This window comes from Martes martes, assembly GCF_963455335.1.
Source record: "Martes martes genome assembly, chromosome: 10".
NCBI lineage: Eukaryota > Metazoa > Chordata > Mammalia > Carnivora > Mustelidae > Martes > Martes martes.
In genome coordinates, this window is record NC_137898.1 from 18,478,300 (window position 1) to 18,504,794 (window position 26,495).

Consider the following 26,495-nt stretch of genomic DNA (forward strand, 5'->3'; position numbering starts at 1 on the left):
CTATATGCAGTGAAGGGAATAAGGTGAAGCAACTCACAGTTTGTCTAATTCCACCTTCTGGTGTGTCTAAGGAGGATGTGGAGAGACTTTAAACTAAGTGTAAGATCTTAAGTGGGTAGATTTAAGTTATAAATAATGGAGAATGTATTTCTCCTGCCACCTCAAGAAAGTCTTGGGTATTAAAAGTCTGTTTTACCTCCTGCGGACCTGCTTGTAGTCATTGTCAATAAATCGGAAGACCATGAATCCACACTGCTTCATCTGTTCTATTCAGAGACATTTCCGCATAGGAGGAAACCCTAGGGGTGAAAGCTTATTCTCCTGAAAGGGCAGCTTTTGTGAGTTATTCTTATTGTCCTGTTTTTTGTTTTGTTTTTTTTAAGATTTTATTTATTTATTTGACAGACAGATCACAAGTAGACAGAGAGGCAGGCAGAGAGAGAGAGAGAGGAGGAAGCAGGTTCCCTGCTGAGCAGAGAGCCTGATGCGGGGCTTGATCCCAGGACCCTCAGATCATGACCTGAGCCGAGGGCAGAGGCTTTAACCCACTAAGCCACCCAGGCGCCCCTCTTATTGTCCTGTTAACACACAGGACACTGCCAGTTGTGGCAGTGGTCTTGGTCTTGTCCGTTGTATTCATAGGAAGAGTTGAGCCCACCCTGTTGGAGGAATGAAGAAACAGAAAACCAAGAAGATGGGACTCCAGGGAGAATTTGGGAGTTTGTCAGTTTACATGCTATAAAATATTAGAGAAAAGAAACAAGTTTTGTTTTTTGAGAAATATTACTGTGGGCTATGAATTAGATCATCTTTATTGTTGCCTGAGAAACTCAAAAGAATGTTAAAACTCCCATATTAATTGTATCTGGTTGCTGGTCTATACTTTGTGGTTCTAGGAAGAGACTGGACCACATGGGTCCCCAGCTTTTAATCGGATTATGTGTGCTCTAAATTTTTTTAAAGATTTTTTTATTTATTTGAGAGAGAGAGAAAGCATGAACAGGGGGAGGGACAGAGGAACAAGCAGATTCGCTGCTGAGAGTGAAGGCTAACATGGCACTCAATCCCAGGACCCCAAGATTGTGACCTGAGCCAAAGCCAGACGCTTAACCCACTGAGCCCGAGGTGCCCCAGTTATTGGGGCCTCTTCTGCTCCTGCCTCCTCTGTGTTTGCTTTCTTCTATTATCCACTTCTTTGTATGTTTGCTTTCCCTTTTGCTCTCATATTATCTAAATGTTTATTACCTGAGTCTCCACAGTGATAGAGTTGCCTGTCAAACCAAAAGTCATCATAATATGAATATATTTGCTAATGAAATGACTAATATAATAAGGCCTCATGCATATTACTATTTAATGCTTGCACCTGTCCTGCCCCACGGTCAGCATCTTTGTTGTTATCAGTCACTAGCTGATTGGTGGATAATATTAATATCTGACAACATAATGCAAGTATAGTAAAAATCATTTGCAAAGTGAAATTATCCTTACAGGACATGCAAGATTTTATGAAATTGATGAATGTTGAAGAATTACTTGAATCACTTGGAAAGCCACTGACAAATGAGAATCTAGAAATTTCTTGTCAGTTAACAAGGAGAAAATCAATAAAAGATGACAAAACGGGTTCTTCTAGACACAATGATAAGAAAATCGTGGTACAAAGTCCTTGGGAAAACTATGAAGCCTTAAAATAGTTCTGCAAAAGTAACTGTAAAATTCAAAGATGTCGTATGGCAGCCTCACTGAATTTGTCTGAAAAATTGCAATCCAGGGCCCCTGGGCTGCCTCATCAGTGGAGCATATGATTCTTGATCTTGGGGTTGTAAGTTCAAGCCCCATGTTGGGTGTAGAGATTACTTCAAATAAAATCTTTAAAAACAAATTACAAGGGCATCTGGGTGGCTCAGTCGGTCGAGCATCTGACTCTTGGTTTCCGCTCAGGTTGTGATCTCAGGGTCTTGGGATTGAGCCCCAGCTGGGGTTCTGCACTCAGCAGGGAGTCTGCTTAAAGATTCTCTCTCTCTCTCTGCCCCTCCCAAAGCACATTCTCTCTTCCACCCTCCCAAATAAATAAATAAAATATTTTTTAAAGTTGCAACCCCCACCAAAAGGATAGAAAGAGATGACTATAATCTAAGTTTTGTAAATAAAATAAATTTTATTTTTTTATTATTTTTTTTTATTTTTTTATTTTTTAAAGATTTTATTTATTTATTTGACAGGCAGAGATCACAATCAGGCAGAGAGTTAGGCAGAGAGAGGGGGGAAGCAGGCTCCCTGCCGAGCTGAGAGCCCGATGCGGGGCTCGATCCCAGGACGCTGGGATCATGACCTGAGCCGAAGGCAGAGGCTTTAACCCACTGAGCCACCCAGGCGCCCCGTAAATAAAATAAATTTTATATTTTATTTGTTTTAGCATCACTTTAAAGATAAAATTTCAATCATAATCTTTTCTCTAAGTACTATGATATTTTTGTTCCCTTAAGTTAATTCACACGTGCCAATTCTCAAACTTCTAATTTTTTTTATGTTTAAATCTGGAAGGATATACCAAAAAATTATATGGAGCATACTTTATCTTCTCTTTTTTGTTTTTTCCTTTACCTTTTAAACTTATTTATTTTTTTAAAAAGATTTTATTTGTTTATTTGACAGAGAGAGACAGCAAGAGAGGGAACACAGCAAGGGGAGTGGGAGAGGGAGAAGCATCTTTCCTACTGAGCAAGGAGCCTAACGTGGGGCTTGATCCCAAGACCCTGGGATCATGACCTGAGCTGAAGACAGACGCTTAACAACTGAGCAACCCAGGCACCCCATCCTTTACCTTTTTAAAATTAATAAATAGATACCTTTTTTTTTTAGCATTAAGAATGTAAATGTTGGGACGCCTGGGTGGCTCAGTTGGTTAAGCAGCTGCCTTCGGCTCAGGTCATGATCCCAGCGTCCTGGGATCGAGTCCCACATCGGGCTCCTTGCTTGGCGGGGAGCCTGCTTCTCCCTCTGCCTCTGCCTGTGCTCACTCATTCTCTCTCCCTCTCTCTTTCTGACAAATAAATAAATAAAATCTTTAAAAAAAAAAGAATGTAAATGTTTTCATTTCTATGTGTAATATCATTTGTTTGAAAACATGCTTTTAAATTAGGGCTGAAATGGGTACAAACAGTATCTGAGATGCCAAGGGCACAGGCCATGCAGCCATACACCACCTTAGAGGTCTTCAAAGAAATCCAATGTTTAAAATTAAAAATCTCAGCAAGCACGGTTGGAAATCTGAATCTTCATTATTGTTAACCTAGAATGGCATCGAACACACAGAGGAACTCAGTAAATATTGGCTGGATGAATGGGTTCTAAGTGGAACCTGCCCTGAATATGTCTGTCTCATCCACAGTGCCCACCGAAGGTTCCTATTTTACCAGTGCCAGAGTGGGAGGCAAGCCAGGGATTATCAGGGAGCTTGCCGTCACACTGCAGGGACCCGAGGATAATACTCTCCTGTTTGAGTCAAGGTTTGAGAGCGGGAATCTGCAAAAAGCCATCAGAGTGTGAGTAATGGGAATTTCCCAAGGGGGCGATAACTGGAGGGACTGACCCATGTCTTCAGGAGTCATATAAGGAGTCAGTAGTGTTTTTGAAAAAGAGAGAGGTGGTAAGAAATGGTCATGAGGATGAAGAAGAATGGAATAATTGTGACTCATTTTCCCCCAGAGCAAAAATTTACCTACATTGTTTTTTCTGCTTGTGTAAGAAATTAGTGCTCATTTAAAATTTGTATCAATAGGGGCACCTGGATGGCTCAGTAGAGCATGTGACTCTTGATCTCGGGGTCGTGAGTTTGAGCCCCACCTTGTGGGTAGCAATTACTTAAATAAATAAAACCCTTTAAAAATGTTTTGTGTTAATAAACATGCATAACGTTAAAAAAATGAAGTCCTATAATCATACCTCCCTAGATACACCAGCTGTTAACAGTTGAGTATATATGCAATAATTTCCCCCTTCTTTCTGTTAATGTATAATATACAGAAATGATTTTTTTTTTAAGATTTTATTTATTGGGGCACCTGGGTAGCTCAGTGGGTTAAAGCCTCTGCCTTCGGCTCAGGTCATGATCCCAGGGTCCTGGGATCGAGCCCCACATTGGGCTCTCTGCTCAGCCTGCTTCCCCTCCCACCCCCTCTGCCTGCCTCTCTGCCTACTGTCTATCAAGTAAGTAAATAAAATCAAATAAATAAATAAAATCTTTAAAAAATAAATAAAAATTTTTAAAAATTTTAAAATAAGATTTTATTTATTTATTTGACAGAGAGAGAGAGACAGAGAGAGAACAAGCAGGTAGAGTAGCAGAGGGAGAGGGAGAAGCAGACTCCCTGCTGAGTAGGGAGCCCAATGCAAGGCTCCATCCCAGGACACTGGGATCATGACCTGAGCCAAAGACAGGCGCTTAACCGACTGAGCCACCAAGGCACCCCAGAAATTATTTATTTTTAAAAAATAGCATGATGGTATATGTACTGTTTTACAAGTTGCTTTTTGCCACTGAATAAATTTTATTTATTTTCCTATGACAGTACCACAGATTTATCTCCTTATTTTTAATAATTCATATTATTCATTTTCTTTTTTTCTTTTTTTAAAAGATTTTATTTAGGGATGTCTGGGTGGCTTAGTTGTTTTATTTATTTGTCAGAGAGAGAGAGACAGCGAGAGAGCACAATCAGAGGGAGAGGCAGGCAGAGAGAGAGGGAGAAGCAGGCTCCCGCCAAGCAAGGAGCCCAATACAGGGCTCAATCCCAGGACCCCGAGAGCATGACCTGAACCCAATGCAGATGCTTAGCCAACTGAGCCACCCAAGCACCACCCCCAAGCAAACTTTCCTTACCTAAATTTCTGCCAGCCTTATAGTTTGAGTAGGGGGACCATGTAAATTAGAAAATTAAGGCTTGATGTAGCAGTCTTTCCTGTTCTAATAAGATCTGTTTTTGCCAGGGGGAAACAACACTTTTTTGGATTTGCTTTTTGAGGGGGGAGGGATGTGAGGTGACAGAGACAGTCTTCAATTTTCTCCATTACAGAGATACCTATGAGTATGAACTCACCTTGCGAACTGACCTCTACACAAACAAACACACTCAGTGGTTTTATTTTCGGGTTCAAAACACTAGAAAAGATGTGACCTACCGCTTCACCATTGTCAACTTGCTAAAACCCAAGAGCCTTTATACTATAGGGATGAAGCCACTCATGTACTCCCAACTGGATGCCGACACCCACAACATTGGCTGGAGGAGAGAAGGAAAGGAAATCAGGTACTTCAAGAACAACACGGAGGATGGGCAGCAGCCCTTTTACTGTCTTACGTGGACCATCCAGTTTCCGCATGACCAGGACACTTGCTTCTTCGCACACTTCTACCCATATACGTACACTGACTTGCAGTGCTACCTGCTGTCTGTGGCGAATAACCCTGTCCAGTCTCAGTTCTGCAAACTCCGAACATTATGCAGGAGCCTAGCAGGAAATACCGTCTACCTGCTCACCATCACCAACCCATCCCGGACCCCGCAAGAGGCGGCTGCAAAGAAAGCTGTGGTCTTGAGCGCCCGAGTCCACCCTGGAGAAAGTAATGGCTCGTGGATCATGAAGGGCTTTTTGGACTTCATCCTTAGCAACTCCCCAGATGCCCAGCTCCTCAGAGATATCTTCATCTTCAAAGTGGTTCCTATGCTAAATCCAGATGGAGTGATCGTGGGGAATTACCGGTGTTCGCTGGCAGGAAGGGACTTAAACAGGCATTATAAAACCATTCTGAAGGAGTCCTTCCCTTGCATCTGGTACACCAGAAACATGATCAAAAGGTGAGCCCCTTGATCTGTTGATCTTCCTCCGAATGCTGTGAGCACCGTCTGATGGGTGCGGGGGCTCTTCTTACATAGGACTCGGGCGCGGCTTCGGAGACTGTCTTTACTGTTCTGTTTGCAGTCATATAGGTGTGTTCAGTTCCAAACTTTTAAGTCCTGTTTTATCTTTCTTTTCAAAGATTATATTTACTTATTTGAGAGAGAGAGGAGAATATGAGCAGCGAGAGGGGCAGAAGGAGAAGCTGACTCCCCGCAGAGCAGGGAGCCCGACGCGGGGCTCTATCCCAGGACCCTGGGATCGTGACCTGAGATGAAGGCAGACACTTAACTGACTGACCCACCCAGGCACCCCAAGTCCTGTTTTATCTTTGGGCTGAAACTGAACATGCAACATTTCAGCTAGAGGCATTTCTCTTATTAGTGAAACAATGGACTAGAGAGTTCAGAAGTCAGAGAAGTTCATAGGCCTTCGTCATGAGGCCTGTGTAGTAATAACAGCAGCACCTAACAATCAGGCAGTGTTTGTGTAGAGGGGACAGGTGATATTCTCAGTGCTTTACACACAGGACCCATGGAGTCTTCACATTAACTCTCTGACGCAGGCACAGTCAGTATCCCCAGTATGTAAACGGTGAGGAAATTAAGTCCACAAAAGGTTAAGCAACTTGCGCAAGGTCACAGAGCTAAAAAGTGACAGAGTAGCTATTTGAACAGAGGATCTCGGGTTCTAGAGTCTGAGTTCTTTATTACCTCTTATATTGCCTCTCATAAGGAAAGAATAGTAAGTAAATCAGTTAATATTTTCCAAGCTTCTGTGAAAGCAGTTGAAAGCTATGATGGAATGGCACCCGCCTTACCAGAAATGGAACCACAGCATAGAAGAATATGTGAGCGCACACACCTCATAACCGTATCTGTGCGAGGCGGGGGAGTTGTGTGGGGCCGGCAGGCAAAATGGCTAAGACCATGTGCTTGGAAATCAGACAGGCCTGGCTTCGAGACCTGGTGTTGCTACGGGCTTGTTCTGTGACTTGGAAGCAATGGTACCTCTCTGTGCTTCAGTTTTCCTGTCTGTAGAGTGGGGCTCAGCTCGCCTGCCTTGGGTGGTTAGCTGTGAGGATGAAATGGGAGGGTCCGTGTCATCTGTCTAGCACGGTGCCCTCATGCTGTGAGTGCGTGGCATTACTGTCCTCCTCATCATCATGGAGAAGGTGACCATGTTTGGAAGACTGAGCCAGGTGTCTGGGTGAGGAGGAGACAGAGGAGCTGAGCCTTACAGGAACTGGCACTGGAAAGTCAGGGACCCAGGCTTTCTTTGTTTCTTTTCTTCATCTGGGCACTTACACCTCTCTCCTTCTGTCCCTCCTTTTTTTTTTTTTTTTTTTTTAAGATTTTATTTATTTGACAGAGAGAGAGAGAGACAGCAAGAGAGGGAATATAAGCAGGGGGAGTGGGAGAGGGAGAAGCAGGCTTCCTGCCAAGCAGGGAGCCCAATGTGGGGCTCGATCCCAGGACCCTGGGATCATGACCTGAGCCGAAGACAGACGCTTAAAGACTGAGCCACCCAGGCGCCCCTACTTCTGCCCCTCTTTCACCAGGTCTGTCCCTAGATTTCCTCCACTTCGTTGTCAGCTTACACAAGGCCTATCCACCACCCCCTTCCACAGCAGGGTGTTTCCATCCCAAGTCCCTCTGACTGTCAGGGGCAAGGAGTGCTGGTAGCATGTTTATAGCAGTGGCCAAGAATGGAGATAGGGTCCTTTGAAGGGGTTGACATTTTCTTTAGAGGGACAGTAGCAAGACAAACTTAGATCCTTGATGATTGTCATGTATTTGGATGTCTACTAAGTCCTTTGTTTGCCCCCCTCAATAGACTTCTGGAAGAAAGGGAGGTTCTCTTGTATTGTGATTTCCATGGCCACAGCCGCAAGAATAATATCTTCTTGTACGGCTGTAATAGCAACGATCGCAAGTACTGGCTTCACGAGCGTGTCTTTCCTTTAATGCTAAGCAAAAATGCACCAGATAAGGTAAGCACATAAGGTAATTTCCCATCCATTGACTAAGGAAGAAGAGAACTCACTGCATCCTGTATGCCACTTTACTTTTCTTTTCATTATCTTAGATAAATCCCAACAAACTGGAACTCAAGAATTTACTCTTTTTTGTTTTTACAATACAGTGATTCAGCAGTTCTACACATTATTCAGTGCTCATCATGATAAGTGTACCCTTAATCCCCTTGATCTATTTCACCCATTCCCCCACCTACCTCCCCTCTGGGAACCACCAGTTTGTTCTCTGTACTGAAGACTCTACTTTTTTGTTTGTCTCTTTTTTCCTTTGTTTTGTTTTGTTTCTTAAATTCCACATACCAGTGAAATCATATGGTACTTGTCTTTCTCTATTTCACATAGCATTATACCCTCTAGATCCACCGATATTTTTTTTTTAAAGATTTTATTTATTTATTTGACACAGAGAGAGAGATCACAAGTAGGCAGAGAGGCAGGCAGAGAGAGGGGGAGAAGCAAGCTCCCTGCTGAGCAGAGAGCCCAATGTGGGGCTCGATCCCAGGACCCTGAGATCATGACCTGAGCCGAAGGCAGAGGCTTAACCCTCTGAGCCACCCAGGCGCCCCTAGATCCACCGATATTGTTGCAAATGTCAAGATCTCATTCATTTTCATGTCTGAATCATATTCCATTGTAGATCTATACCACAGCTTTCTCCATTCATCTATTAATGGGCACTTGGGTTGCTTCCACATCTTGGCTATAGTAAGTAATGCTGCAATCAACATATGGGTGCACATATCTTTTTGAATTAGTGTTTTGTTGTCATTGGGTAAATACCCAGTAGTGGAAGTACTGGATCATATGGTGACTCTCTTTTTAATTTTTTGAGGAACCCCCATACTGTTTTTCACAGTGGCTGCACCAGTCTGCATTCCCCCCAACACTGCACGAGGTTTCCTTTTCCTCCACATCCTTGCCAAGAAAGACATCCTTTCTTGTCTTTGACTCTAACCGTTCTGATGGGTGTAAGGTGATATCTCATTGTGGTTTTGATTTGTATTTCCCTGATGATGAGTGATACTGAGGATCTTTTCATGTGTCTGTTGGGACTTCAAGAATTTAGAAAGGTGTGGCTTTAAGAATCACTCTGTGTAGGGGCGCCTGGGTGGCTCAGTCAGTGTATTATCTGACTCTTGATTTGGGCTCAGGTCATGATCTCAGGGTTGTGGGATCAAGCCCTACCTGAACTTCACACTCAGCAGGGAGTCTGCTTGAGATTCTCTCCCGCTCCCTCTGCTCCTAATAGAACAACTGGTCTCCAGGGTGCACTACTTTAAAACCCTAGTTGGTGAGGGAACTTCCAACTGTAAAGCATTTTCAGCAGGATAAGATAGGTTGGGATGGCTGCCAAGTGTATGTTACAAACCCCAAGTAAGGAAAGAGGGTTGGAATGGTCATGAAAGACAGTGGGGGATATTGGACTCTGAGCCAAGAACATTATGTGAGAGGAAGTAAGAATTCCAGGCAGAGATTACAGGGGTGAGGCATACCCGAATCACAGATAGAGGATAAACCCAACCAGAGCCAAGGGCTCTAGTTGGGGAGGGATAGAAAAGAAACCTTAGAAAAGTCAGCTAGTGTCTTGAATGTCAAAGTAAGCCAGCATTCCCAAACAGGAGTTCAAGGCACCCTGTTCCTGCAAAATGTCCCCGGGAAAGGTGGGGAGGGGAAGAAAAGGTCACAGGCAGTAAGAAACAGAATCTACCTTCTCCGCTTTGGAGACTCACAGTCTACAATAGCATACTAAATGCTCTGAGAAGTCCTGCACAGGAAGTCTGTGTAATTTTATTAGTCCGTCCTTCCTCCTGAGCAACATGACTGTAGAACTCATTTTCTCCTCTGTAATACCTGTTAACATTCCATAGAATTGCTATTTTATGGAACATACTTTAAGAAATAATATATAGATCCCCAGGAAACCATTCTTGTATCCTGTCAATGACTCTTAGGCATCTTGTGTTTGCCAGTTTATGTTTAGCGGTGGATTTGGGTTTCTCTTTAGTTCTCTTTTCAGAGTTGTAACTTTAAGGTGCAGAAGTGCAAGGAAGGCACGGGCCGAGTCGTGATGTGGCGCATGGGCATCCTCAACAGCTACACCATGGAGTCCACCTTTGGGGGGTCCACCCTGGGTAAGCTCTCTCATACGTCATAGGTCAACCCGGTAAGGGGAAGCCAAGCAAAGCACGGAGGGCATGAAATCCCTTCTAACGCTGGAAAAATGACTGACCTTGAGGATTTTCCTAACTGCACCTTCTCCTGAACTTGACCAACCTAAATATGAGGGTGAAATGTTACCCTTGACGGGGCAGCATAGCGTAGTAGCTGCTCGGGACCTGGAGTCGGGCAGCTCCGGGTTTGACTTTTAGCTCCACTTACAAGTGGTGGGATCTGGCTAAGTCACTTAACTCTGTGAACCTCTTTTTTTTTAACCTGGCAATAACAGTAGCACCCGCCTGGTAGGTCCTACCCAATGAGCTAATGTCCATAAAGCCGTTGGCACAGCACCTACCACGGAGTAAAATTTCAGTAACTATAGCCATGTGACTGCAGATTTTTCTTCATTGTCAAAGATTCTTCTGAACCAAGCCAGAACTACAGGGAGAAAGACCCTGTCCAGAAGTACAATATTCTAGAATCAAAGGTGGTGTTGTTAAGGAGGTGTTCATAAATTAGACTGCATTTGCTCATTCAGATTTGTTAAGAAATGTTTATGATTTTCTTTTTCAGGCAATAAAAGAGATACTCACTTTACCACTGAGGATCTAAAGTCTCTAGGTTACCATGTTTGTGACACCCTTCTGGATTTCTGTGATCCTGACCGAACCAAGGTAAAAATGGGCTTTCAAGAACTGTGGTGATGCTACTGTGATCAGTTTTACATGGGTCCGAGGTCAGCCCAGTGAGATTTTAGGTGGTCTTTATTTTCCTCTTAATATCGTTCTGAAGTTTTTATTATCAATGAAAGTAAGAAAGCCCCCAGCCCGCACACCTTCTGCCAAAGGCAAGACCTCATAACTCTCCCAGAAGGTAGGAGCCTTCTTGCCGACTATCCATCAGCACACCTCTCTCTCACCTTGCTTTTTGGAAAAGCCCGGAGTCCTTTCTCTTCTCCAAAACCAACCCTGCCCTTTGCATACCTGCCAGCCCCCACTCTGTGGCCTCCCTAAGGTCGTGCCGCATTCCTTCCCTCCTCCATTTTCTGTGTCCTCAGTTTTTTCCGTCGTCTTACTTCTTCCCATCAACTGCACGTGTTCTCAGCCCCCGCAGTCCTGACTCCTGCATGGGTTTCGTCTGGCCAAGTTTCTCCAATGGAGGCAGGAGGGTACCCCTAGTTCCCTTTATCGCTCAGCTTCTTAAAAGGGAGTTTGCGCTCATGGGCTCGTTCTAACTCCTCTCTCTTGCCCCCTCTCAGATGGCCCTGGGGACACTTACACAGACTGCTCTGGGTGCAACTGCTTAAGAAAACATATCTAAAGGAGAATGCGACCACAGCATGGCCTATGAAATCACATCTGGCGTGGGCCAAAGTCTGAATGACCCCATTCTAACGTTTCCTTTTTTGCTATTCAAAAAAATAAAATAAGTTAGACCTTTGCATTAAGAAGTTTATTATTGCCTATAGCCGGGAAAAGTGCCTAAAGCAGTGTTCACTGATGTTCTGCCTTAGAAACACTTGCTACTGCTCATATAATTTATATGTTAACATGTCCTTACTAACAGAGGTGACAGCCCACTCATCTTTATGTCCCCAGCAATAAATAAAGTGCCTTTCAGCATATACTTAGTAAATATTTGATACATAAATCAATGGATAATCAAAAATGTTCTTTTTTCCACTTCCACAGTTCATGCAGTGTTTGGCAGAGCTTAAAAAGCTCTTACAACAGGAGATCCAAAAGAAATTCAATGAACTTGGACAAGATATAGATTTAGAAGGAAGTTGGAGTGACATCTCTTTGTCTGACATTGAATCCAGGTAAAAAATTTCATTTCAGAGAAAAACCAGAGAAGTTCTTTTTTTTTTTTTTTAAGGTTTTATTTATTTATTTGACAGAGAGAGACACAGTGAGAGGGGGAACACAAGCAGGGGGAGTGGGAGAGGGAGAAGCAGGCTTCCTGCTGGGTCTCGGGGTTTGATCCTAGGATCCTGACCCAAGCCGCAGGCAGATGCTTAACGACTGAGCCACCCAGGTGCCCCTATTTTTTGTTTGTTTGTTTGTTTGTTTGCTCTGCTGTTTCATTGGTTTTGAACCTCAGGTGCAAAATAATGAATAAATCATGGCATGCTTAAATATATCATTTCTTCAGCAACTATGTATTGAGTGTCTGTTCTCTGACAGCTTCATTTCTGAGTTAGGGAGATGAGCAGGCAATACGTGTAGGGCCTTTAGGCAATTGTAAAGCCTTTGTCTTTTACTCCAAGGGAGGTGGAAAGCCTTTGGAAGGTTTTAAGTAGAGAACTGTCATGTTCTGACTTGGGTTTTAGTTTAAGTAGGAATACCCTGGCTGCTATATGGAAAATAGATTGTGAAGAGGAAAGGTGTAAGCAGGAACATTCATTAGGAGGCTCTGGCAATAACACAGGTAGATAGAGATGGTGGGCTAGACCTGAGTAGTTATAGTGGTTGGGGGGTGTATGAATTGGTTGGAGTCTAGATAAATTTTGAAGTCTCAAACAGGATTTTCTTATGGATTGTATATGGAACATGAGAGAAAGAGAATGTGTCCATAATTGGTTGAATGGAGTTGCCTTTTACTAAGATGGGGAAGATCAAGGGGGTGGAGAAGGTTAGGGGAGGGATGAAGACCCAGAAGCAAGTGTTAGGCACATTCAGTCTGAGCTGTCGATTAGATATCTAAATGGAGATATTGGATGGGCAGTTGAATATATGAGTCTGGAGTTCAGTGACGTGGTCAAATAGGGTCATCACTGGATAGGTGATATTTAAACCTTGAGACTAGCGATACCTGGGTGTCTCAATCGGTTAAGCATCTGATTCTTGGTTTTGGCTCAGGTCATGATCTCAGGGTTGTGAGATCAAGCCCCGTATCGGGCTCCGAGCGGGGTGTGGAGTCGGCTTGAGATTCTCTCCCTCTCCCTCTGCCCCTTTCCCCTCTCACATGTATGCACATTCTCAAATAATTAAATAAAACCTTTTGAAAAAATAAATAAAAAGGTAAATAAGCCCTAAAACTAGATGAAATCCCAAGAGAGCAAGTGCAGACAGAGCAAAGAGAAGGTCCAAGTCTAAGCTGGGTACAACAGCTCTAAAAGGTCACAGAGATGAGGAGGAGCCAGGAAATGAGGTGAAAAATCCAGGACCCCACAATGGCCTCCAGGCTATGGGATCTAGCCATCTCCTTACAACCTCCACCGTCACCCTCTCATACACCGCTACAGCTACACTGGCCTCCTCACTCTTCTTCAGATTTGCTGGCCCTGTTCTGCCTCAGGGCCTTTGCGCCAGCAGTCCCAGCTGCCTAGAATGCTCTTCTCCCAGATATCTATGTGCTCATTCCTCACCTCCTTCAAGTCTTTGGTCAACTTTTTCAATGCGGCCTACCCTTGTTACTCTAATACTGCCACTTGCTCCCCTGCCTTTGCCTTCCTGCCATTCATTCCCTATCCCCCTGAAATGCTCTACTTTTTCCCAAAGCATTTCATCACCTCTGTCCTTCTATGTCATTTACATCTTTATTGTGTTTATTATGTGTTGTCTGTGTCCCCCTACAAGGATGTAGATCTGCAAGGTCAGAGAGCTTTATTTTGTTCACCTCTGTATCTCATGCACCTAGAACCGTACCCAGCCCATGGGGAGAGCTCAATACATATTTGTTGAATTAATTTAGTGTGTAGGATATCACCCCCACCCTAGTCATCTCCACAAGTATTTTAGGAAACCGTCAGGTGGGTGGGTGTTTCACAGATGTGCAAGAACCCCTTCTACTCCAGCTTACTGGCCAAGGTGCCCCAAGCCTGCCCTGGCTGCCCTCATTCAGGTTCCTGGGCTGGACATGGCAGTCCTTCTCCAGAGGAGGCGCTGTAGACCACAGCGGGCAGGGCAAAGGGGCTGGCTGGCTGTCCTACTCTACGTGGCACATGGATGGACATCTGGGCCCTGGAGTAGTTCTGCTGGCTGGATCTCCCAAATGTCTTCTTAGGAACCTTAAATCAGAGCATCAGGCTAGCCGGTGTGCCCATTCGCTATGTTGCCTCCTCCACTTTCCCAGAACTCTCTGCCTAGCTCTCAGGGACCACTGCATAAACCACGCTTCACTTTCAGCCTCGAAAACAAAATGCCCCTGCATGTCAACCCATTAAGATAGAGCCCAGGGGAAGTCAACTCAGAAACAGGGAGACTGCATTCTAGCCGGCCCAGCAGGGGTACTCTGATACAGCGAGTTAAAAATTATTGAAACCAGTTTGCCGGCGTCTGCATCAGGAAGCCAGCTATCAGAACCCTCCACGGGGCTCCACTTGCCCATTCTCACTGTGACGCAGAAAAGCAGACTGTGAGTATCCAACCCTGTGTGTGCGCCCACACAGTCTTCAACATTTTCTGGGGCATACTGCATCTAATGCTTTTGTCCCGTTTATTAAAGTCTTCTGTTACCTCTGAAAGGGACTTCAGAGACTATTATCCAAAGGCCTCAAAGGCTTACTATTCAGACTAGAAAAGCCTTTCGAGAACACGGAATGGGGAATTAGATCAGAGAAGAGAGGGCTTTCTTCCTGCTGCCTTACTGTGGGGTTCCTCATTGTGCACCGAAGAGAGGGAGGAGGAGCATGAACAGGATGAAAGGTGTGATAAAAAGAATGGCTTGAAATGCCATCTTTTCCCAGGAGATCTGAGTTTTGTGATTTTTTTTTTTATATATGGAGATTGGGTGGTAGAGCACAGCTCCCAGTTCTAGCCAGCCACACCCCAGGAAAGGGAAAATACAATGTGACACTTGAACAATGGATGTGATGAAGGCAGCAAGGTGGATTATCTGAGCCCTCGTTCATCGTAGCCTTTGCAGGAAGGGGGCTGACCACTTGTGAGGGAAGACTTTAGGTCAGTCCGGACATCCATCCGCAACTTTTGAAGCAAGAATTGGGGTAATGAAAGTAATGCCTCTGGTCCCCAACCTACAGATTTCTTGCTATCAAATATGTTTATGTGTGTATTCAACACAGTTTTGGGTTTTTTTAGGAGTTTATCCATTTATTTGACAGAGAGATCACAAGTAGGCAGAGAGGCAGGCAGAGAGAGAGAGAGAGGGAAGCAGGCACCCCGCTGAGCAGAGAGCCCAATGTGGGGTTGATGTGGGGCTCGATCCCAGGACCCCGGGATCACGACCTGAGCCGAAGGCAGAGGCTTAACCCACTGAGCCACCCAGGCGCCCCTCAACACAGTTTTTAAGAGTGCCTGGTAGGATTCTTGCTCTTTGAACTGGTCCTGGCCAGACAGGAATGAATGAAACCCTGCTTTCAAACAAATCATCGTCCCCTGGTCTTGCCCAGGGCTGCACACTAAGAATCTTCCAGCCTCTCACTGTCGCTGCCCAGGGCACCTTGGCCCACCTGGCCAGTATTTATTTTGCCACACGGATTGCAAAGTCCTTGGGGTCAGGGGCTCTGCCACGTTCATCTCTGTGCTCGATGTGCTGCCTGGAATACAGTACACATTCAGGATGAATGAATAAACATGCCTGTCAAGAATTCTTAGGCATCGAAATGCAGGCATTGGGGGCAAGTAGCAGACTGGATGTCCTAATCCCATGCTGCCAGTCTGCTAAATGTTCCCCTTCCTAGACATTAGTAACAGGTATTTCCCTCTCCTCATTCCTTTTGGAAACAGCACCAGTGGTTCTGACAGTTCCCTCTCGGACGGTCTCCCTGTTCACCTACTGAACATAGCACATGAGGTAAGATGGGATAGACCATCACTCCAGGAAGGAGCAGCCGTAAGGAAAGTATGGCCCTCCGGGATAGTTTGGTGGAATGTCCCAGATAAAATTTATAGAAAAGGGGTGCCTGGGTGGCTCAGTCAGTTAAGCATCTGCCATCAGCTCAGGTCATGATCTCAGGGTCCTAGGATCGAGCCCCACATGGGGCTTCCTGCTCTGCGGGGAGCCTGCTTCTCCCTCTGCCTGCCACTCCCCCTACTTATGCTCTCTCCCTCTCTCTTTCTCTGCCAAAATAAATAAATAAAGTATTTTTAAAAAATAAAATAAAATATGTAGAAAATATAGCATTGGTATCCTAACTGGTTACCCTACCCTAGAATCTTTCATTTTGCCTTTATAACTTCCCTTTTAAAAATCTAGGGGAAAGGGACACCTAGGTGGCTCAGTTGTTAGGCATCTGCCTTTGGCTCAGGCCCTGATCCCAGGGTCCTGGGATCGAGTTTCGCATTGGGCTCCTTGCTTGGTGGGGAGGCTGCTGCTCCCTCTCCCACTCCCCCTGCTTGTGTTCCCTCTCTCGCTGTGTCTCCTCTCTCTGTCAAATAAATAAATAAAATCCTTTTTTAAAAAATCTGGGGGAAGGGGCGCCTGGGTGGCTCAGTGGGTTAAAGCCTTTGCCTTCGGCTCAGGTCATGATCCCAGGGTCCTGGGATTGAGCCCTGCATCGGGCTCTCTGCTCAGCAGGGAACCTGCTTCCTCCTCTCTCTCTCTGCCTGCTTCTCTGACTACTTGTGATCTCTGTCTGTCAAATAAATAAATAAAATCTTTTAAAAAAATGGGGAAAATCTAGGGGAAAAAATGTGAGGATTCCATGTTTATTACAAAGTTCACTAAAATGAAAAAAAAGTTTAACTAAAAGTGAAAACCATCTTAAGAGATAGGAGTTATTAAAAATGACCCATACTTATTTATTTATTTAAGATTTTATTTTTATACTTCTTTCTCTATACCCAATACGGGGCTCGAAATCATGACCCCAAGATCAAGAATGGCATGCTCCACTGACTGAGCCATCTAGGCAGCCTGACCCATACATTTTTATAAGATTTTTTTTTTTTTTAAGATTTTATTTATTTATTTGACAGATCACAAGTAGGCAGAGAGGCAGGCAGAGAGAGAAGGGAGGAAGCAGGCTTCCCGCTGAGCAGAGAGCCCGATGCGGGGCTCGATCCCAGGACGCTGGGATCATGACCTGAGCCGAAGGCAGCGGCTTTAACCCACTGAGCCACCCAGGCGCCCCCTGACCCATACATTTTTAAAAAGTGTTTCTCTGTTCATGTAGTTGTAGATTGTTTTTTATACTTCCATATATTGTTTTTTGTCCCGTCTTATTCACAGACTTTTTCTTATGTAGATAATATAAAAGCTTTACAAACAGCAAAATATTTGTTATAGTTCGTTATGCACATGATTTCCTAGTTGCATTAAGAAATATCTCCATCTGAGGGCGCCTGGGTGGCTCAGTGGGTTAAGCCTCTGCCTTCGGCTCAGGTCATGATCCTGGGGTCCTGGGATTGAGCCCCGTGTCAGGCTCTCTGCTCAGCGGGGAGCCTGCTTCCCCCTTTCTCTCTGCCTGCCTCCCTGCCTACTTGTGATCTCTGTCTATCAAATAAATAAATAAAATCTTTAAAAAGAGAGAAATATCTCCATCATAAAAAAAAAAAAAAGAAAGAAATAGCTCCATCATAAGTCGAGCTGGAGGCTGAGTCAGGTGGAGCCAGCCGAATCAGACTGGACCCTGTAAGTTTTTTTTTTTTTTTTTTTTTTTTTTTTTAAAGATTTTTATTTATTTATTTGACAGACAGAGATCACAAGTAGGCAGAGAGAGAGAGGAGGAAGCAGGCTCCCTGCTGAGCAGAGAGCCCGATGCGGGGCTCGATCCCAGGACCCTGGGATCATGACCTGAGCTGAAGGCAGAGGCTTTAACCCACTGAGCCACCCAGGCGCCCCAACCCTGTAAGTTTTTTATTTTTATTTTTTTATTTTTTTTAAAGATTTCATTTTATTATTTATTTGACAGACAGAGGGGCGCCTGGGTGGCTCAGTGGGTTAAAGCCTCTGCCTTCAGCTCAGGTCATGATCCCAGGGTCCTGGGATCAAGCCCCACATAGGGCTCTCTGCTCAGCAGGGAGCCTGCTTCCTCCTCTCTCTCTGCCTGCTTCTCTGCCTACTTGTGATCTCTGTCTATCAAATAAATAAATAAAATCTTTAAAAAAAGATAAATATCTCCATCATAAAAAAAAAAAAGAAAGAAATAGCTCCATCATAAGTCGAGCTGGAGGCTGAGTCAGGTGGAGCCAGCCGAATCAGACTGGACCCTGTAAGTTTTTTATTTTTATTTTTTTATTTTTTTTTAAGATTTCATTTTATTATTTATTTGACAGACAGAGATCACAAGTAGGCAGAGAGGCAGGCAGAGAGAGGGGGAAGCAGGCTCCCTGCTGAGCAGGGAGCCTGATGTGGAGCTCGATCCCAGGACCCTGGGATCATAACCTGAGCTGAAGGCAGAGGCTTTAACCTACTGAGCCACCCAGGCACCCTGGACCCTGTAAGTTTTTCAGCTGGATTTACAACATCAGTATAAGCTTCACCACACCATAGGTCCCCAGATAATTGGTCCTGAGCTTTACTTGCTTAATTAGTAAAGCCACCTCATGGTAATAGCCAAACTGAATCTTTTAAATTTAAAAAAAAAATTTTTTAAGGGAGAGAGAGGGTGAGCAGGGGTGGGGCATGGGGGAAAAGCCAGAGGGAGTGAGAGGGAGAGAATCTTAAGCAGGCTCCTCCACACCCAGCACGGAGCCTAACAAGGAGCTCAATCCCACAACCCTGAGATCATGACTTGCGCTAAAGGAGTCGGGCACTTAACTGACTGAACCACCCGGGGGCCCAGCCAAACTGAATCTTTTAACCACACACTTAATAATATTATCTGTAGCTGACATTATTGCCATAAGTAATCTGGTTTTATGTTGTGAAACACAGATACATGGTTATTGGTGTAGGTGCCCCTTTGGCAGTATGCCTATAGTAGTAGGATTTGGGGATGTTAAATGGGGAGTGGATTCTGCTACGGAGGTAACTGAACTGTTTGTTCCCCAAAGGAGCAGGAGTTCAGCACCACCATGTACTGGGTCAGTCGTTGTGGCTTGAGGGTCGGGTGGAAGTGGGCTCCCTGTGGGTGCCCTTATTTCTGGAATCCCCAGTGACGACTTTCTCTGTGCTTTCTGGAATAGGTGAATCAAAAAAAGAAGATGTATAAGAAGAAAAAAAAGAAGCCACTTCAGACGAGGAAACAGCGAAATGAACAGTATCAGAAAAATAATTTGATGAGGGAGTTAAAGTTAACGGAAGATATCCCGGTAAGAAGGCTCTGTTGCCCACCTCTGCTCTCTGGCCAAAGAGCATTCCATGGAGGGAGCAGGACAAGGAGATAAAGTTTACCCTAAACCAGAAGGGAATGGGGAATGGGGTAGAAGGAAGCTAATTTGAGTTCAGAGCTCTTCCATGAGTCCTCTGGACATCTCTGAGCAGATCTCAGCCTTGACCCACCGATTCTGTACTACACTCTGGCATGGGTTTTGACCATGGTGGTTACTGGAGCACTGGTGGCTGGAGCCAGTCCAGGCTTGCTGGGTAGCTGGGGTGTCTGGCCTCATCCAGTATATGAGGCTGGGCTCCTTCCCAGTGTCCTCCCAGCTACCATCCCCACACCACGCCCCCTGCTTCCTGACGATGAAAATGCTTTCAGACATGGAAGTTTTACTGTTGAGTGAATTGGGTAGATTAATTGCAATGGATCAGTTGAAAATATTCTCTTTGCACTCAATCCCTCCAGGAAAGGGCAGGGTTTGCTTCTACTCTGCAAAAGCAGCCTACCTTTTTCAGAAATTCAGAGAATGCCAGTTCTTCCACGATGCGAAATGAAAAACCAAGGTTAAATGAGGTAGTAGTTTTGCTTGCTTTTTTTTTTTTTTAAACTCTTTCATGGAAAATTTATCAGAACTTTTTTTGGGTAATATATTTAAAGTGTACAATGTGGTATTTGATATATTTACACATCATGAGAGGGTTGCCACCTGAGTTAATTAACACATCTACCACCTCAAGTAATTATTTTTTTTTCTTTAATAACTGAAAGTTTATATCCTTTTACCATCTTCTCCCTATTCCCCCCACTCTCCAGCAACCACCATTCTACTCTCTGTATCTATGAGTTTGATCTTTTTTTTTCGGTTCCACACGTAAGTGATAACCATGTGGTGTTTGTCTCTCTACAGCCACTTTCATTAAGCATAATGCCCTCCGGGTTCATCCATGTTGTGACAAATGGCAGGATTTTCTCCTTTTTTAAAACTGAATAACACTATTTGCAGATATTTTCTCTCATTCCATAGGTTTTCTTTTGGTTTTGGTTTTATTGGGAGGGTTAAATTTTTTTTAAAGTAATCTCTACCCCAACCATGGGGCTTGAACTCACAGAGTCACATGCTCTCCCAACTGAGCCAGCCAGGCACCCCTGCCTTCTGATTTTGTTAATGATTTCCTTTGCCATGTAGAAGTTTTTAGTTTGATGTAGTCTCACTTGTTTATTTTTGCTTTTGGTGTCAAATCAAAAAAATCATTGCCAAGGCCAGTATCAAGGAGCTTATCCCCTCAGTGTTCTTCTGGGAGTTTTATGGTTTCGGGGCTTCGGTTTAAGTTTTTAATCCATTTTGAGTTGACTTTAGTGTATGGTACAAGATGGGGTATAGTTTCATTCTTTTGCATGTGGATATTAGTTTTTCCTAATACCATTTATTGAAGAGACCATCTTTTCCCCATTGTATATATTGACTCTTTTATAAAAAATTAATGGATTGTATATGCATGAGTTTATTTCTGAGCTCTCTATCCTGTTCTGTCTTGGACTCTTTGTTGCAGATTCTCTGATTTTTCCAATTAGCAGGTCCCTTCTACCAGCTGAAGAATACAATAGGCCCCTATCTATGTCACCCTCCTGTCAATGCCACCAGGAGCAGGGGAAGCTTAAAATTACTGGGGGCATTGACACTGCTTTGGATTAGACACTACTGAACTCTAACAACCACTGGTGATTTGTGATTTTACACCTAGAACATAAGAACAGGCTGCTGCATCCTCTGTCTATCCCTCTGGTCAGCAAATCGAACTGTGTGACCACCACATGCTTCACCTGCTACTGAGTGCTGGGAATGCAGCATTGAACAAAACACTATCTCTGCCTTAGGGACCTTGGAGTCTACTGGGGATTTTAACAAGGAAGCAGGAAATTACATCACAGAGTAGGATGAAGTAGGGGCACAGAGGAAAGGTGCCCAGTCAGTTTTTAGTACTTTGGAATTGTGTGGCTCTAAAATCCTTGCTGGATTGAGTCTTTTAAGATTTATTTATTTTAGATTGAGAGAGAAAGAGTGAGAGAGCAAGGGGAGATGCAGAGGGAGAGGGAGAGAGAAATCTCAAGCAGACTCCCTGCTGAGCACAAAGCCTGATGTGGAGCTTGATCGAACGACCTGAGCCAAAATCAAGAGTTGGATGCTCGTGGCACCTGGGTGGCTCAGTGGGTTAAGCCTCTGCCTTCAGCTCAGGTCGTGATCCCAGGGTCCTGCGATCAAGCCCTGCGTCGGGCTCCCTGCTCAACGGGAAGCCTGCTTCCCCCTCTCCCACTCCCCCTGCTTGTGTTCCCTCTCCCGCTGTGTCTTTCTCAGTCAAATAAATAAAAACCTTAAAAAAAAAAAAAAAGAGTTGGATGCTCAACTGACTGAGCCACCTAGGTGCTCCTTTGGGTTTTTTATGTATAAAAATAAGCTTTGGTGGGGCACCTGGCTGGCTCAATCAGAAGAGCATGCCACTCTTGATCTTGGGGTCATGAGTTCAAGCCCCATGTTGGGCATAGGAATCACTAAAAAATAAAAAATAAAATTAAAAAAAATTTTAAGTTTTGGTATACTAGTAGATAACTCTTAGTGGATAGGGTGGGAAACAGGCCCTTCTCATGCCGAATGCTACCCTTGGTTAGCAGGGATCTAAAGTGGTCCCACGGTGTTACACTGAAGAACCCCCACAGAGCGCGGCCCACACTGAGCACCATTCAGTTCTAGTGTGATGGCGGCAAGAGCACAGCTTTCAAGTCTGTCTTGAGTTCAAATTCCAGCCTCACTATCACTTTTCATGAGCTACTTAACCACTCCAGGACTTGGTTTCTGTATCTAAAATATTGGGGTAATAATACATGCATCATAAACGTTGTTGAGAAAGTTAGATGTGAAACTATGTGTCAAGTGCCTGCCATATGGTAGGCAACTCCACAAATATTAGTTTCCTCCTTTTCCTTGAATTATTATTCCTCTGTGGCTTGCCTCTCTTTTCGTGTTACAGTACTGTGATGACTTAACACACAGGAATAAAAAACTGTCAGTGTCTATTCTGTGTAATGACACTTGTGCATGTGGAAACGTTACTGAAAATGTGTTCGTTTATCTCCGTCACAGCTACATGGGAGAGACAAAGGCAGCTCCCTGGACCCATCGAAAATGACCTCCTTGATTCTGACAAAGAATAAAGAGAGAATGCAGGTATTTCCCCTACTGTGTTTACGTGGATGCCAGTAGCTAATCCGACTTGGCTTTCAAGTGTGTGACATGATCTGGAGGGGGAGTGAGCCACAGCCCACAGTTTCACCTCCTAGGATTTGCTCCGCTCGGGTGAACATCTAAGCCTCCCGACTGCCAAGGAACACAGCCCACAAGGTGCCACAGGATGGGAGGAATCCCACCTCGAGCCCTAGAGAATTTAGTTTCATTTTAGCCAACGATTGTTAGGTGACTGTCATTCTGTAAGTCCGTGGCAGCAGATAGTGAATAACGCAGCGGTTCTTGACCCTAGGAGATGTTAACAAGAACCCGGGGTGCCACCATCCATCGTGAGGTGTGCCTCACGCCCACAGTTACCAGAGAGCGTTCCATACCGAGGTTTGTGAATGATTTGCTTTTTGAAAGGAGTAAGTTAGAATGAGCTCGTATTCATCTAATAACATCTCTCTCGCTCATTTGCATTTGCATTTTCTTTCCTGAGAAGGAGGGAAAAGAGGTGGAGAAACAGCTAAGAAGCTGTGGTGTCAGAGAGCCCTGGGGAGTCTGTGGGAGGGTGCGGCTCACGTGCACCCCGGGCGAACAAAGATTGAGAACCCCTGGACTCACCTAGGTCTACCAGAGAGAGAATGGACGGTTCTCCCACGGGGAGGTCACTGCTGTCTTCCCAAGGCTGTTGTTCGGGACTTCTCAGATCCGTGCTCCCATATACCTGTCAGTATCTTCTGGAGACTGTCCGAGATGGGGGACCCCTGAGGACTGTGAGACAGGATCCCTCCCCTAAGGCAGCCATCCTCTAGGAGGGGTGGAAGATAAAGTGCGATAACCATGGCATCACAGAGCCTGGAGAGCAGTGGGAAGACAGGTGTAGGTAAATTCAAATCAAAGAGGATTTCTGTCCTGACAGGCATGTGAGCCACGAGCTGTCCACTGGTGCCCCCACCCCGAAGGCATTCACTGCAGGAGGTCTCCACGTTGCTCAAGCCATATCCCACCCATCCTCAGAACCTGCTAGTTAGGCTGCAACATGCAACCAGGGATTCAGTTAAACCCAATGTAGCGGGGGAATGCCACCCAGGCTTTTATCTTTACCTCCATTTTCTTCTTCTTCTTTTTTTTGATATTTTCTCTATTTGTTGAAGAGAGAGAGAGCGTGAGCAGGGGGAGGGGCAGGGAGAGAAGCAGACTCCCACTGAGCAGGGAACCTGACACAGGGCTCCATCCCAGAATCCTGTGATGATGGCCTGAGCAGAAGGCAGACAGAGGCAGACGCTTAACCAACTGAGCTACCCAGGTGTGCCTACCTCCATTCTCTGGGGGAACATTTCTCTAGCAGAGACATAGGCATTTAACTCACATAGTAAATAAGCAGAGTCACAAACAGTGGGGCAATCTCCTCTCTTGTAGATCAAGTTCTTCTCTTTGTATAATGTCTTTAGAGTTTATGAAATGCAGTCATGGCACTATGGGCCATTAAGGACCTTTCTTCGACTCTGAAGGCAAATGCTTGACTCCCCTCTGCCCTGGAACATCAACTACTTTCTACTTCTGTATTTGGGGGGAAATGCAAATACTTCTCACTAACTCCTTGTAAAACCAACCCAGCCCTAACTATAACTTTAGAAATCGCAACCTAAAGTGATTCAACTTTTATATCTTGTTTGCACAGACAGAGAAGCCAGGATTCACAGTGTCGTGCTCTCCAAAGAGAAGCACAAATCCCAGCCAAGAGCCGGTTCCAGATATGAAGCCAAGCTGGTCCAGGAACAGATATCCTGCCACAAAGAGGGGCCGCGCCACCATGACAGTGTACCCATCCTTGCACATATACACATACCCGTAGGCTGCCACGTTTTGGGTGAGACACATTCTGTAATGAGGGGAGTTGTACGACTGGGAGCTACGTTTACTTGCAGTATACTGTGTGGCGTGTTCATTGTGCACTGACCTTACGCTGTGTGCTTGCGTTGCATGCGTGTCCTCCTGATATATACCTCATGTATTAGATTACTTTTCTCATAAAGTAAAATTTTATTATGATGTTGAGAAAAGCTTCCTTTGTCAGAAATTGAAGTGTGTGCTCATGAACCTACAGCCCAGATATACCTCACTTTAACCAATAGACATTCTCTCTAAAATTATGCGCAAATCAATTTTAAGAGCTCAGATTCCATTTTAAACATATTCTGGGAGTGTGCTTTGTTCAAAAAAAAAGTCTTGCATCAAAGCTTTCTAGCACCGAATGGTCAGTTAGTGATTTATCAGGTTTGCTCCTGCTGAGGTGTTACCACACAGAGAAAACAATTCATGTGTTAGCCCGAATTTAGTATGACATATATTATGTTCAACACAGTTACGTACATTTTTTAGCCCACTGATTAAAATTCTTTCTCTCTAGCCAGTTGTTTCCTTTGATCTGTTAACTGCATCACCTTACATGAATGGGTGTTTTATATTTTCATCTCTCTCATGAGCGGCAAGCACAGCCTGTCGACTGCAGCCTGTCGTGTCCACAATTCCAGTGTCTGTGCCTTTTTTTTTTTAATTAATAGACTTTATTTTGAGAACAGTTTTAAATTTACAGAGAAATTGAGGACATAGCTCAGAGAGCTCCCGAATACTGCCCACCCCACATCCCGCCTCACACACTGTGTGAGTGTTTTTCAAGGTGATGATATCGGCCCAAGCTCTTTGCTGTTGTTTGGTTTGGTTTCTAATAGGGAACACCTCACGAATGTTCATGTCTTCCTTCTGCAGGGGTCATGCTACTCTTCCCTGTATCTGTATCTCCTTGAGTGTATGCACTGCCAAAGCAGGTGTCTGCCCTGGTCCTGTTCCATACCTTACTCACACGCTAAAACCTAAACTCACACCCGAAAACCCAGCATTTTAAGTATCTAGAAAGCAAACAGCCAAAACCCCACTTTTGTCCCTAAGAGGATATCTTTCAAGGACAAGTCCCTAAACAGTTACAAACTGCTGAGGGCCAACCTTTGAAAGTTGTTCGGAAATACTTGTTTTTGGTTCAGATAATTTTGGAGAAAGTTTGTAAAAAGTATCCCAGTATGATGATATTTTTGGAATCAAAAACCAAAATATGCAGGGGCGCTGGGGTGGCTCAGTTGGTTAAGCCTCCGACTCTTGATTTCAGCTCAGGTCATGATCTAAGGGTCGTGAGATTGAGCCCCATATCTGGCTCCACGCTCAGCTCGGAATCTGCTTGTCCCTCTACCTCTGCTTCTCCCCCCTCTCATGCACTCTCTTTATCTCTAAAATAAATTTAAAAATAAAATCTTAAAAAATAAAATAAGTTAATCTTTGAAAAATTAGAATATGTGATCAGATTCTTCCTCAGAACTTATGGAATTTCTTTTTCTGTTTTTTCTTTTTTTTTTTTTTAAGATTTTATTTATTTGAGAGAGACAGCATGAGAAGAGGGAGGGTCAGAGGGAGAAATGACCCTCTGCCAAGCAGGGAGCCTGATGTGGGACTCAATCCCAGGACCCTAGGATCATGACCTGAGCTGAAGGCAGTCGCTTAACCAACTGAGCCACTCAGGGATCCCAGAATTTATTTTTCATAAACCATGCCTTTTTATATTCAACACTGAAGATTTTATGGTCTGAGATGATTGGTCATAGTGAGTTGGCAATAATGTATAGAAAAGAATCGTAATATAGCTTTTGTACTTCACCCATTAGACTACTTGGAGTGATGGAGTGATGAAATTTTGCCTGCTTAAGCAATCAAGATCTGTGGGGTTATGATTAAATTTTTTTAAATTATTAAAAAAAAAAGATTTTAGGGGCACCTGGGTGGCTCAGTGGGTTAAAGCCTCTGCCTTCGGCTCACATCATGATCCCAGGGTCTTGGGATCGAGCCCCGCATCGGGTTCTCTGCTCAGCAAGGAACCTGCTTCCTCCTCTCTCTCTGCCTGCCTCTCTGCCTACTTGTGATCTTTGTCTGTCACATAAATAAATTTAAAAATCTTAAAA

General features: G+C 44.4%; 1 protein-coding gene across 1 annotated transcript in view; it reads left to right on the forward strand.

Annotated features, from left to right (window-relative positions):
* AGBL2 (AGBL carboxypeptidase 2) overlaps positions 1 to 24,896 on the forward strand; it is a 42,970-nt gene extending 18,074 nt beyond the window's left edge. The window contains exons 7-17 of the mRNA XM_080817428.1: positions 3,395 to 3,548; positions 5,079 to 5,861; positions 7,738 to 7,894; positions 9,945 to 10,071; positions 10,670 to 10,770; positions 11,788 to 11,918; positions 15,787 to 15,853; positions 19,129 to 19,254; positions 19,731 to 19,838; positions 22,402 to 22,485; positions 24,170 to 24,896. Of these exons, the coding sequence (XP_080673554.1) occupies positions 3,395 to 3,548; positions 5,079 to 5,861; positions 7,738 to 7,894; positions 9,945 to 10,071; positions 10,670 to 10,770; positions 11,788 to 11,918; positions 15,787 to 15,853; positions 19,129 to 19,254; positions 19,731 to 19,838; positions 22,402 to 22,485; positions 24,170 to 24,343 (2,012 nt within the window). The 3' untranslated portion in view covers positions 24,344 to 24,896. The remainder of the gene's footprint in view (positions 1 to 3,394; positions 3,549 to 5,078; positions 5,862 to 7,737; positions 7,895 to 9,944; positions 10,072 to 10,669; positions 10,771 to 11,787; positions 11,919 to 15,786; positions 15,854 to 19,128; positions 19,255 to 19,730; positions 19,839 to 22,401; positions 22,486 to 24,169) is intronic.
* The last annotated feature ends 1,599 nt before the right edge of the window (positions 24,897 to 26,495 follow it).